The sequence below is a fragment of the Epinephelus fuscoguttatus genome, linkage group LG23 (genome assembly GCF_011397635.1).
Source record: "Epinephelus fuscoguttatus linkage group LG23, E.fuscoguttatus.final_Chr_v1".
NCBI lineage: Eukaryota > Metazoa > Chordata > Actinopteri > Perciformes > Serranidae > Epinephelus > Epinephelus fuscoguttatus.
The window spans coordinates 33,910,928-33,925,367 of record NC_064774.1 but is presented as its reverse complement, the minus strand read 5'-3'; the positions used below and the strand labels follow the sequence as shown (position 1 = coordinate 33,925,367).

The 14,440-nt window shown below is 40.4% G+C and overlaps 1 protein-coding gene across 2 annotated transcripts in view; it reads right to left on the bottom strand.

Annotated features, from left to right (window-relative positions):
* ank2b (ankyrin 2b, neuronal) overlaps positions 1-14,440 on the bottom strand; it is a 207,712-nt gene that overhangs the window by 7,795 nt on the left and 185,477 nt on the right. For both annotated transcript variants that reach the window (XM_049568799.1, XM_049568800.1), the window contains 6 exons: positions 6,375-7,322; positions 4,920-5,012; positions 4,258-4,341; positions 3,945-4,109; positions 1,177-1,365; positions 825-916 (listed from right to left, as the gene is read on the bottom strand). In XM_049568799.1, coding sequence (XP_049424756.1) covers positions 825-916; positions 1,177-1,365; positions 3,945-4,109; positions 4,258-4,341; positions 4,920-5,012; positions 6,375-7,322 — 1,571 coding nt within the window. The remainder of the gene's footprint in view (positions 1-824; positions 917-1,176; positions 1,366-3,944; positions 4,110-4,257; positions 4,342-4,919; positions 5,013-6,374; positions 7,323-14,440) is intronic.

The following is a 14,440-nucleotide window of genomic DNA, read 5'->3' as shown; positions in this document are numbered from 1 at the left end:
GGAGTAGTTGTATTTATAAAGCTTTGAAATTTGCATCACCTGGCCGTTCCTAATGATGATTGTGAACAAGCCATAGTCCTAACGAGCTAATTATGGTCTGAGACCTTGGCAAAAATTGTCTGAAAGCTAAAATGTCTTGGGGTGCCCAAACTTTTGCATGGTGCTCCTTTCCTTTTTTCACTCTAAAATTTTACAAAACAAAAATTAATACACTAATCTTGTTTTATCTTTAACTTCATGCCTTTTGGAGGTCAGTGCATCACTTAACTATTCACAGTAAATGAAATTTTGACCAGGGGTGCCCAAACTTGTGCATGCCACTCTATGTACAATTTGAAATATCCTAACTTTGGTGCCCCAAAGTGGCTGTATATAGAATGCAACTAGGGGGTACTGAGATTAATATCTTGAAAGCAACACATTAACTGCACTACTGTGCCATCAGAGGAATGTAAAAAATGCTACAAACTTCTACAAACACTAGCTTTAAAAATGTCTGACTTCTTAAGTTTTTTTGTATGGTTGTGCCTGACTAATCTGAATGTCTGCTGCATTCCAGATCTCAGCCAGAAGGCTAGTAAGTAAAATTAAAACAATAATGCCCGAAACTACAATAATACCAGGATTTTAAAAAATAAATAAATTTTCTTCTTAATGTCATTCACCCTACAAAGTACAATTCAAAATCAAAGTTTGGACAGTAAGAGGTGAGAAGATAGAGTGCAATCACACCATGCTTCCATGTTAACCTCCACTAACTGCCCTCTTAGTAAACACCATTTTCTTTGTGGTCATTTCTACACATTCCCATGCTGCTGTCCAACCTTTTAACCACAGAACCATCGTCCCGCACAATCTCTTTCTCTACTACATGAGGCAGGAGCATTTTCCCAAAGCCTCCAGCATAACTCAATGCCTGGAGGGAAAAGAATGAGGGAGGAGAGAGGGATCAGAAAGAGAGGAAAGACAAACACTGGAAATCTGACGTGAAGATCATAAATGTTCAAAAAAATATATTAGCATGTATTGGAAGCACTTGTAAAAATCCACTGTGATTATGGTATCACGACTAACACCACCTCCACATTTTTTCATGTCCTCTCATGATCAAAGATAATCTCCAAAAAAAATCTGCTTTTGGTAAAATCATTTTTCATGTTTTTTGGACACACTGACCTTCTCAAAGTCCTGTCTGGCTGAGGGGAGATCTACAGCCAGTGAGGGGTCTCCCGTTTGCTTCTCCATCCTTTCGCCTCTCACCACCGTTGTCTTGACAACCTTGCTGACCTTTCGGCCTTGCACTGGCTCCACTTCAAACTCTGATGCAGTGGCGGCACCCAGGGCCAGGGGCTCTGAGAAGGTCAGCTAGAGAAAAGAACACAAAATGTCCAGACACCCACTGTTATGTACTTTGTAAAATGTACTTTTATTTTTTGTCTGGTGTTGTCATTGGGGCAACACTTCGATCGATCCAGTACTTTTATTGCCAGATACCAGCAAAACAATTAACATTCCTATCAGCCTCAGGTGTGCTTTGTATAGAGTGGTGCAGGAATGAGTTCTAAATCCTGCCAAGTAAGCATTTTAGTACTGCCGGTTCCCTCTTCTTGATGCCAGTGGGTGTTTTGAATGGATTTTGGTTAGATGTCTGAAATAAGGTCTGTGGTTAGCACAAGCTTAAGAGATTTCAATTCTCATTCCACGACATAAAATACATCAGTAAATACCCCACTTGTGAATACTGAAGCCTTTAGGTTTCTTTAAATGGTGGTTGCTAACAAGTGGCTAAATGAGACTACAGGGCGTCATGCCGAACACGGCTTTACAGCCTTGTTGTGGTGGCAAAATTAGGTCATGCAACTGCAATGTAGTTTTGTTCATAGCCTAATGTTTTACATGCATTTGTGCATTTATGCATACAAAATAAAAGTATTGCTCATTTGTGAAGATTATCTCACTAAACATAACATGTAAGTGTCATAAGATTTTGTTTGCCACAAAGCTTATTTTCCGCAATAATCCCGATAGGAAAAGCCCATTGGCTTTCTGACAAGTGAACCAGGGCACTAACTTCATTTAAGCATGCTAACACACTAAACTGAGATAATGAACATGGTAAACATGCTAAACATCAGCATGTTAGCATTGTCAGTGAGAGGATGTAAGCATGCTGATGTCAGCATTTAGCGATCCTTCTTCCAGGATGGACAGACGTGCAATAGATGTTGTATAGAACAGATCAACATGATAAATTAACAGTAATCCGTATGACACAATGAGACAGAAAGAGAGACAGAGAGAGAGACAGAGAGAGAGAGAGAGATGCAGGACAGATGGTAATGACAGTAGCTTACAACAACATTAATTAAAGTAATAATATTATAATTATAATTCCGGCTATTTTGGTACAATATGTTGAAAGTGTATATTAATATCTGATAGTATACATATGTGATAGTATGCAAAAATGAGCTACTGATTTGCACACATTAAATATAACATTATTTATTCTTTGTTGAATACGGCCTTTCATTTAAAGTGAGACATTTTCTGTTAGTATCTTTGTCAGTCAGACCTGCACACATAGCTAAAAAATGTTCTCAAATCAGTGTCACATAAATTTTGCCTGTATCTGCAGCATCTAAAGAATTTTACAAAGTTAGTTTACTTAATATAAAGACAATATACTGAAAAAAGGGGACAATTTGAAATTTCCCGATGTTGGTGCCCCGACTAGCAGTATATGGAATGACACTGTGGTATCAAGCTATCCAGCTGAAGGATGTTTGGTACCTTCACATGACATTAGAGAAAATTGTTATATTGTGGTAGTCTGACTAATACTGGACTTTTAAAATACATGTAAACATGCTAGCTCAACTGAAATCGTGCTTAATTGAATTTCTCAAAGTCGGACTAACACACCCAGATAATGTGATTGGAAGTCGAATTACTCCTGCATGTATACAGTCAATCGGAACCAAACTGGCCGAGGTGCTCTGCACATGCTCCAAAGTTTCCACCCTTGGCTTTGACCCGGAAGTCAAATATCATTAAATGACTAACAGAAGAAGAAGCTGGTAACAACATGGCGAAATCTAGATCCAGAGCCATGCATTTTTGGATGGACGAACTGGTTGTCCACCATGGTGCTTTATTTATAAAGCCCAATATCAGAAATCACAATTTGCCTAAAGCCCAATATCAGAAATCACAGTTTGCCTAAGAGGGCTTTACAGCATACAACATCTTTCCGTCGTGTCATAGTGGAGTTGGACATACTTTGGTCAATAAATCGATTACCTGTGCTTGTATACTGGGACAAGGACAGTAGTCCAATTAAATTACTTAGTCAACCTATAAGTGCAGCTTGACTTAACTGTGCATGTAAATGTATTGACTGAGATGAATGGCCTGAAAGCAACACATTAACTGCACTATATATCATCAGAGGAATTTGAAAGATGCTGTAGTTGCCAACAAATAGTTGCTTTAAGGTGATACAACCAAGGGGAAAATATTAGATTTTGGACTGTTTTGTTTTCATAACATGTCTTTATTTCAGACTAGTGTAAAGAAAACACCCAAATTACACATTAAGATTTTAGTTAAGATTTCTGTTCTGAAAATGTATGCATAAAATGCGTATTTAATTACATAATGCCTCATTTACATATTTAAACATACCATTTCAACAAATTTGTAATACAAAAAATAATTGCCTTACTGTAAGTAATCAAGTGGAGAAGTTTAATAGTTATATCCATTAGTTAAATTTTTTACCCTATTCACCTGGGGTGTCTCCCTTTAATAGCAATAACTCATTATAAATATAAATCACACATCACAATATAAATCACATAATGGAAACCTAGTAATGTTGCTAAAGATTAAAGTGGTGCTGCTATGAAACCATATGAAAGTAGCTGGGATATAACACTGACCTCTTTTTGATCTCCCTCACTGTGAAGCACAGTTCTCTTCACCACTCTGGACACAGTGTCTCCCTCCTCGATCTGCACCGTCTCCTGGTGAGAGCCCTCAACGGTCACTTCCTGCGTCTCCATGCCATCCGCTGACACATATTTACGAATCACCTTCCGTGTGATCTGCAGGGCACAATGGCAAGTGATTAACTGTGCTGTAAAATCTTATTTTCCATCATGTAGGCCATGGACTAGCATTGTTAACTTAAGTGTAACTTTTAATGTTATTTATGTTATTTAATGTTGGTGGCATCTTTGAATGCAACCTTACTTTCTTAACTACCATGTTGCCATGCTCATCTGTGTACTTCTCCTCTGTGACGGTCTGTGGTGGCATATCTGGCAGGTTATCCGCCTGTAAAAAGACAAAAGACGTACCATCAGTTCACATGATATTGCACAGAGAGGAACAGCCAACATGTTATTTGTATCAGAGAAAGTATTTCAAGCAACATATGATGTAAGTCACTCAACACCACCGCATCTACAGTCTGTTTTAAAGCCCCTATATGTATAATTTTGATGCAATTGTATAAACTTTCAAATCATTCTGATAGCGTAAGTTTCTACACCTTGTGACTTTAATATCTACATCTACTTTAATATCTACATCAGAACAAAGAAAATAATATGGACATGGCAAAATTAAAAGTGGGTGAGTGTGCAGAATCAAATAAACAAAAATGACAAAATAACAAATAATAGATGTTGTTTAAAGGTTCTTTTACAACTTCAAAAATGTACTTTCTGTATTGCAGAATATAGCTTTTGTGCCAAGCAAATAAGGGGAGTTCTTAGTAAAATTATTGACCTTGTAAGTTAAGTCCAGCAAAACAAAACACAACACCAAGTAGCAACAAAGCACTGCTACTCACAAACCCTGCACCACTTCACAGTGCACCAGGGCTACACAGCTGCATCATGTTTGTTTACCTGAATGATAACTCTGCGTCGGACCACCCTGGTGGTCAGCACCTCCTCCTCTGAGCTATCAGTAGACAGACACCCTAGCTCCTCTGCTATCTCCTGGGAGACAACCAGCATGGGTCAGTGTATCAGGTCTAAATAGCAGCTGTTCATTCTTTTCTCTGAATCTTGCTTTTATGTTTGCTTGCCGAAAAGGTTCATGTACAGGAATGAGGGAATAAAATCAAAAGAAATATATGGCATGACACAACAGTGATGTGCAATAAAGAAAAGGCACAGTAATACAAAAACTTTCAACTGAAATAAATGTGCCAGGATGGGAATCAGTGTGCAAAATACAGGGAAACTCAGACCCACTGACTGACACCTGAAATCCCCCAGAAAATGTCCAAATCAAATCTTTGGAGGGTCTCAGAAATTAAGATCCATATTGTGAGGTTTGTTTGCATTTTCAAATGTTTAACAGCAGCACAGAAATCAGTTCTAATCAGTCCATTCTTGAGTCCAAGTGAACGTTTGTACCAACTTTGAAAAAAAACAACAAAAAAACCCAGGGTGATACAGACAAGATCACAGTGACCTTAACCTTTGACCACCAAAATCTAAGCAGGTCATTGTTAAGTCTACATAAACATTTGTGCCAAATTTTACAAAAAAAAGAAAAAGGAAAATTCCCTGAAGGCATTCTTGAGATATTGCGAAACTGTACCTCAATGCCGGCCTCTATGTACTTAGTCATTTCGCTCATTCTAGGGAACTACTTTTTGTTTAACTCACGGTCAGAGAAGCACTTAAAGTGATTTATGTAAATATAATTTTGGAAGCTGTGTAAGGCTCGCACATACTTTTTTTTGTTGTTTTTTTGTTTGAGTCCTCATTTCAAGTGCAAAGTTTAGAACCGCCGATATAGTTACAATGAGAACATTCATGGAAGATACACCAGGTTGAAATATACCGCAATTTTCCTTTAATGTGTGGCTGAAGTTTGCCTATTTTTCAAGTACCACACACAGCACAGGGACAGGAGGATTTAATATTTTGCACACTGATAGGAACAACAAGCAGAAATCAAAGGATGCAAACAGGTGCAGGTGTGAACAAAGAGTTATATGTTAAAGAATCCGTTATTTACAGAAGCTTGTAAATGTCACAAATGCTGACTTCAAAATGTTGAACTGCAAAAAACATCAAAAAACATCACACCACCAATGTCAATGGCTATGTCAGCCACTGATGACACAATTACTACAACTATTTAATACAGCATCAAAGTTGTTAAATTTTTGTTATTTCTTGAAAGTTTAGGCACTCATGCACACAAAAGCACTCGTCAGCCCCATTTAGGTTAAGTGCAAACTTGTGTATTTTATCTTCTGGGTCTTGGAAGCAGCACCACAGCAACCAGTCTGGCCAGGCAACAAAAAAGCCAGTGCAGTACTGCGCTCATGCTCAACCCCTTACCCTTCCCAGGAAGTCATCATCATCGTAATACCCTGCCTGATCTCTGGAAGGAAGCTCCTCACACACAGGGAGGTTGCCCTCTGTTTGCCCTTCTGAATCATAAGCAAATTCACTGAGACATTCACTGCCAGAAGAGAACCGCTTGTAATCTTCCACTTGGAGAAAAGGCTGAGCAGTGTACTGAGGGCTCCCTTTCAGGAAGCCAGCACTGGGGCTACTCCCAGGCAGTGGGGACGGAGGTTCAGAGATATGATAAATCTCATGTTTCAGTTTAACTTCTTCTGGTTCAGAGAAGTCAGAGAGGGCTTGTCTGCAGTCGAAGAATTCCACATCTGAGTCAGAGTGCTGTGGAGTTTCAGATCCCTTACAGAGCTCCTTTGGTAGGACCTTTGGATCCTCTGAATCAAATTCAGAGACTGTTTTCTGAAATTCTGAGAGGACTCTGTTAAAGTCTGGGGAGAACTGGAAATCTTCAGCATTTTCAGACTCTCCCTTGGCAGTGGCTTCAGTCACAACCTGAGATGAAATTGAGTCACTGAACACTGGAGACACTGGACTTGAATCATCCAGGGAGGCTTGGCTAAATTCAGAAACTCTCAGGGTTTGGTGTCCTGAAAATACTGCTTCATAATCTGGTGGTACCAAAAACTGAGTTGACATGGGTGAAAAAAGCTCACTGGACTGTGCCTTCTCAGGGGACAACTTCCACTCTGACTGTCCATGTGAACTGTCCAACCTTAAACACAATGTACTTTCGGGTGCAGGTAGAACTGGAATAACAGTTCTGTGGGTTGTGTATGAGTTCTGGTCAGGCAGTTTTAGGGGAATTGATTTCATTGTCTTGTCATGAGTAAACACTGCACCTATTTTATTGGTGTCTTGTGTCACTGCTGAAGCAGACAATGGCTCTGTTTGAAACTGAGTGTCCTCTGGTGTCTGTGGAGGAGCCTGTAAGTGAATATCAACATGATCTAAATAAGTTTACAAAAAAAGAGAAACAAATCAACATACAGGTTGGTATGCACCCATAAATTACCTCAACAGTTCACCAGGTTAGTATCACTGTGCGATGATTTGTTTTCCATACAGCCAACATCTGATCAGGTTTAGAACATTATATGTGAAGCCATGACATGCAGGTTTAAAGAGATACTTCACCCACAAAATCACCATCTGTGTATCAATTACTCACTGTGTTACCTCAAATTTGTGAAGAAAACTTTGTTTTTCTTGCATGCTACCACTGTGAACAGAGAATCCATAAAAGGTGAACATCCTTCATGTATTAAAGTAAAAAGGGGGCCAACACACAACTGGTCAACCCAGTCTCGATCCGAAGTCACTGAATAATGGTGTTTGGTCAGTGACTACTGGAGTCAGATACAGACAAAAAACCCGTCCTTTCATGTTGGTATGATACATGTACAGGGAGGAAATGCAGCCAGACAACAACCTAAGTTAAGGGGAGCGGAAATCCGAGTCGGGAGGGCAGGCAGGTGGGTCCAACAACCACTTGCTTTCAACCAGGAGGTTCATTTTCCATATGAATGTAAAGCCAAACCCACTTCTTTTTTCCTAAATCCAACCTTGTGCTTTTGTTGCCTAAACCCAACCAAAAACGTACATGTTTGCTGTTAAAGGAAAAAAAGGCAATTTGCGATGTTATACCAACATAGTGCATTTGTTTTGAAAGAGACTGTATGCACACTGTACATTTCCTGTGAAAATGGAAGTGTATTTTTAAAACAGACAATGCATGTAACAGGCTAAAGTTGAAACGGCATCCCAAAACATCAACAACCATCACACCCAGGGTACCCAGGGACGTGGAAAGTCCATGACCAAACTTCGATATGTGACGAGGTCAAATTGAGAATGTGTTGAACTGGTGCAGTATAATCCAAATCTCATTTATCCAGTCTAATTGTAAGTACTTCCCAAACATATGCTTGTTCACTAAAACGTTATGAATATTTTATCATGGCACTTCAGGGCGCTCAACTCATCCCTGCATGAGACTTTTTGTATATAAGTACTTTAAATCACAACGTTTTAGTGAAAATACCAACCTGGTCTCACTCTGAAGTTGTCGAAATCCTGCACTTGTTCAGTGACTTTCGCCATCAGACACTGACGAAAAAAGCTGTCCTTTCACATCCGCATGATACATGGCCGGTCCTCATTTCTTGCAGTATAATCAGAGTCTCATTTATCCAGTCATATGCTCAGTACTTTCCAAACACATGCTTCTTCACTAAAACATTGTGATATAAAACATTTCCTCATGGTACTTCAGGGTGCACAACTTGTCCCTGCATGAGACTCTTTGTATGTGAGTGTTTTAAATCATAGGGATTTAGTGAAAATACATGTGTTTGGAAAGTACTGAGCTGCTTATACAGCATTGTTGTATGACAGTTTGTAAACCGGTGTGTTAATACAGCCTGGGTTTTGTTAAATGTGCGTCCTGATAACTTCAATTCATGAAGAATGTTCGCCTTTTTTGGATTCTTAGTTCACTGTGGAAGCGTTACAGAAAACCTACGTTTTCTCCACAAATTCAAGGTAACACACATGGTGAGTAATGATATACAAATGATCATTTTGCCAGTGAAGTATTACTTATAAAGGAGTTTAGCATCAGACAACTAAATAGGAACTGAAAGAAGAGCAATAAGTATTTTAATAATGATACATTCCAGACAAATTCCGGACACACTTGCATTAACTGCACTCCACTTTGTAATTGGTTCATCAAGGCAGTTATTTCCTTCATCCAAGTGACATTAGTGAATTTGTCCAAAACCAGAGTGAGTCTTTGCTTGATTGCCATGCTCTCAGTCTTACCCTTTGTGAGGCTGTCTTGTTCTTTAATTCTCCAGCACTGACTTGTAGGATGTTCTTCACAAGAGAGTCTTTTTGGATGTCTTCCTCACAAACCGTGGCGTGTAAAGTAATAATATTTTCAGCTTCTGATCCTTGCTGCATCCATTTGTATGTATCTGTCATTTGTTGACAGTCAGGACTGACATGTCCTTTCTTAGGCTTTGTCTCACTAGTTTGAATTAGTGATGGTGAAACAGCCAATGGCCCTTTGTTAGGTAATGGTAAAGACTGACCAGGTAATAAAGGAGATGTCACATGACTCAAATGTTCTTGTTTAGTGACGAGCCTATCGGTATCCTCACAACAAAATAATTCCTCCTCTGACTCAACAGTTTGAGGGCTCAGTGGCCTTGGGCTATCGTCAATCCAACAATCAATGGGTAAAGCAATAAACTCAGAGTCTGATGAGAAAGACACTGGTGAAGATGATCTATCAATGTAGGTAGGATACATAAAATAAGAAGACAATATTCTCATAAAATCAGGAACTGGTGAGTCGGGCAATTGTTGTCTGAACTCACTGATAGATGACATAGATTCATGTGAGGATGGTCTGTCAGTCTCAGCGTCTCTTGACGATGTGACCATGAGCTCGCACTCTGAATCTGAACCCACTGATTCAGCTGATGATGAGCCATGTGTAGCAGTGTACTCCCATGACACTGTAAACTGAGGGATAGGAGAGTCTGGAGACAGTGACCTGTTCTCATTAAACTCAGGCATCGATTCTGGAGATGATGCTCTTTTGTCAGCCATTTGCATGGCTGATTCAAGCAACATAAGTTTGTAATTGGACAGTGACTGAGATGACAACAACCTTTCTCTCTCATTGTAATTCTTTGACAGTGCAGATTCTGGAGGTGATAGCCTGCATTCTGCAAACTGAGATTCCAAATTTCCAGATAGCGCATAATCTATATCTGATGCTAAAGTTTCAGGTGAAGATGATGCTGATCTCAGGAATGTTACACATTCAGGAAGTGCCATTGTAAATTCAGGTAAGGGGGAATCTGGAGAGAGTGGTCTACATTCATCGACTGATGTTACAGATTCTGGTGACGATGCTCTTGCTTCTATCACCATGGCTGAATTAGTGGATATGGGCATGTAGTCTATCAGGGATTCTGGTGAATAGCGCAGATCATCAGATATGAATACAACACCCAAACCATCATCAGACTCTGTTTGCACCTCATGGGCAGGTGTTTCAAACATGTACTTAGCCTGTCTGTGTGTAGCTGCTCTTGAAGTTAAAACGGGTTCAATCACTGGTGGAGGTGACTCCGAAACAGCACTTGAGGTGCACACAAAGCCATCATCAGCTCTGTCTGTGCCTGTTGAAGTATATGGATGTGTACCCTCTGAAGGTGGTGCTGTGGCAATGGCATCGTTTTTATCTTTTACTTTATTATCTTGTACATCATCTAGAACGCTCGTTTTTATTGTGCTGCCAACAAATTGCATAAATCCTGTTTTAGTGCTGAAAGTTTCTCCTGCATATTGAGGATCATGTACCTGAGAAATCAGCTTCCGCAGGTCTGCACTATAAATGAAATCATCTACTATGACAGCCACTTTCTCTGATGAGGTAGGTGCCATTGCTGTTGATACATCAGTTCTATTAATGGGTACTTCATTGGCCATTGGGACATCTAATTGAAGTATTGATGGACTGGGTGGCAAAAGTAATTCTTCTTTATCAGATTCAAAAGGCTCTGGTGATGCTGACCTCTCTTCTAAACAAAACAACTGTGTTTCTGCTGCTGTAGTCTCACAAACATTTTGTGGAAGGAAAGGAAAAGGTGAATCTAGAGACAACCTCTTGTGTTCATCAAGTGACTGAGTAGATTCTGGAGATACTGATAGGATATTCCCAAGTAACATCAGTACCGCAGGTGACAAGGGTTTGTATTCTGGTATGGATTCAACTGACGGTGGCCTCTCTTGTAATTCTGATCCTATTGACTCAGGAGTATCTGATCTATCCTCTACACCACAATTCATGGTCATAAAGATCTCACTCCAAGCATACTCAATATCTGATTCAATGGATTCCGGGGAGGATGATCTATAGCCGACATTCACAATAACACGTTCATGCACTGCTACTCTGTATTCAGGAATGGGTGAGTCTGGTGACAGAGCCCGGTATTCATCCCCAGATGTCCCTGAACCAGGTGAAGAGGGTCTGTTTTCACAAACTTCTGATCCCAGGCTTATAACAATGTATTCCATTTCTGAAGAAGTTGACTCTGGGGATGCAGACTGACATCCACAAATAGTTTCAGATAATCCAAACATTGGTTGCATAAAGTCAGGTAAAGGGGAATCAGGTGAAAGTCCCATTGATGCTCGAGATTCAAGAGATGGAGGTCTGTTTTCCAAGAATGTTGAGCAAGGTGACTCCATTTCCACATCTGACCATACTGACTCAGGTGAAGACGACCTTAAGTCCATGTGTAATACAGTGGACTCTTGTAGTGCTTGTGTAAATTCAGGAATGGGTGAGTCTGGTGAAAGAGGTCTAAATTCATCTTTGGATGTCGTTGAACCGGGAGATACTGCTCTTTCCTCAAAAAGACAGGGGATACACAAATCAGTCTCCAAATCTGCGTCTGAATATACTGACCCAGGTGATGTGGATCTGTATCCAACTCCAAACACAGTGGATGCACTCATGGTGTACTGGGGTAGGGGAGAGTCAGGAGACAAACATCCAAGATCAGAGTCAGACACTCCTGATTGACGGGACTGTGCTCTGTCCTCAAAATCAAACATTTTTGAAATCAAAGGTGCATATTCTATTTCTGAGGACTCTGATTCAGGGGACGATGACCTGTAGACATTAAATTCAGGATATGTCTCTAGCAAAGCCTGTCTGAAGTCCAGCACTGGGGAATCAGGAGAAAGTCTTCTGTATTTATTCAGAGATGCTAAGGACTCAGGAGAAGATCGGTCCTCTGTTATCATTGGGAAACATAACTCAATTTCCTCGTCAAAATCAGACAATTGTGATTCGGGTGAAGATGACCTCAAGTCCATATGTGATATATTGGACTCTTGTAGTGCCTGTGTAAATTCAGGAATGGGTGAGTCTGGTGAAAGAGGTCTAAATTCATCTTTGGATGCCGTTGAACCGGGAGATACTGCTCTTTCCTCAAAAAGACAGGGGATACACAAATCAGTCTCCAAATCTGCGTCTGAATATACTGACCCAGGTGATGTGGATCTGTATCCAACTCCAAACACAGTGGATGCACTCATGGTGTACTGGGGTAGGGGAGAGTCAGGAGACAAACATCCAAGATCAGAGTCAGACACTCCTGATTGACGGGACTGTGCTCTGTCCTCAAAATCAAACATTTTTGAAATCAAAGGTGCATATTCTATTTCTGAGGACTCTGACTCAGGGGACGATGACCTGTAGACATTAAATTCAGGATATGTCTCTAGCAAAGCCTGTCTGAAGTCCAGCACTGGGGAATCAGGAGAAAGTCTTCTGTATTTATTCAGAGATGCTAAGGACTCAGGAGAAGATCGGTCCTCTGTTATCATTGGGAAACATAACTCAATTTCCTCGTCAAAATCAGACAATTGTGATTCGGGTGAAGATGACCTCAAGTCCATATGTGATATATTGGACTCTTGTAGTGCCTGTGTAAATTCAGGAATTGGTGAGTCTGATGAAAGAGGTCTAAATTCATCTTTGGATGTCGTTGAACCGGGAGATACTGCTCTTTCCTCAAAAAGCCAGGGGATACACAAGTCAGTCTCCAAATCTGCGTCTGAATATACTGACCCAGGTGATGTGGATCTGTATCCAACTCCAAACACAGTGGATGCACTCATGGTGTACTGGGGTAGGGGAGAGTCAGGAGACAAACATCCAAGATCAGAGTCAGACACTCCTGATTGACGGGACTGTGCTCTGTCCTCAAAATCAAACATTTTTGAAATCAAAGGTGCATATTCTATTTCTGAGGACTCTGACTCAGGGGACGATGACCTGTAGACATTAAATTCAGGATATGTCTCTAGCAAAGCCTGTCTGAAGTCCAGCACTGGGGAATCAGGAGAAAGTCTTCTGTATTTATTCAGAGATGCTAAGGACTCAGGAGAAGATCGGTCCTCTGTTATCATTGGGAAACATAACTCAATTTCCTCGTCAAAATCAGACAATTGTGATTCGGGTGAAGATGACCTCAAGTCCATATGTGATATATTGGACTCTTGTAGTGCCTGTGTAAATTCAGGAATTGGTGAGTCTGATGAAAGAGGTCTAAATTCATCTTTGGATGTCGTTGAACCAGGAGATACTGCTCTTTCCTCAAAAAGCCAGGGGATACACAAGTCAGTCTCCAAATATGCGTCTGAATATACTGACCCAGGTGATGTGGATCTGTATCCAACTCCAAACACAGTGGATGCACTCATGGTGTACTGGGGTATGGGAGAGTCAGGAGACAAACATCCAAGATCAGAGTCAGACACTCCCGATTGTCGGGACTCAACGTCTGATGTATCAGATTCAGGGGATACTGACCTTGACCCAACAAACATTGGAAAACATTTGACTACTCTTGCCATGAATTGCGGTACAGGTGAATCTGGTGATGAGGCTTGGCGCTCATCTCCAGATGCCACTGAATCAAGTGATGGAGTTCGACGGTCATCAGATACTGATAAAAATGATCCATATTCATACTTGATATCTGAATAACAAACTGACTCAGGGGATGGAGATCTGTATTCAGCAGTTGAAATAATTGGGTGAAGTATAGGCTGTCTGAATTCAGGTATAGGTGAATCAGGCGAAAGTGCCCTGAACTCATTTTCAGAATCTAATGAGAAGGATCTTCCTTGGACCTCAATAAAAGGCATGTCTAGAACATCCATTTCAGTGTCTGACATTACAGATACAGGGGATGATGACCTCCTTCCTGAAACTAACATGGCTGATTCTATATGTTGTCTGAACTGCAGTAGAGGAGAATCTGGTGATAAAGTCTTAAACTCATGAAGCGATGATGTCGAATCAGGAGATGATCTTAATTCAGTTGTTATCATCAGTAACTCAGGTGACACAGGCCTATATTCTGTCACTGATTCTGGTGACAGTGGCCTCGTGTTAATTTCTGATGTCACTGAATTAGGAGAATCTGATCTGTCTTGAATGCAAA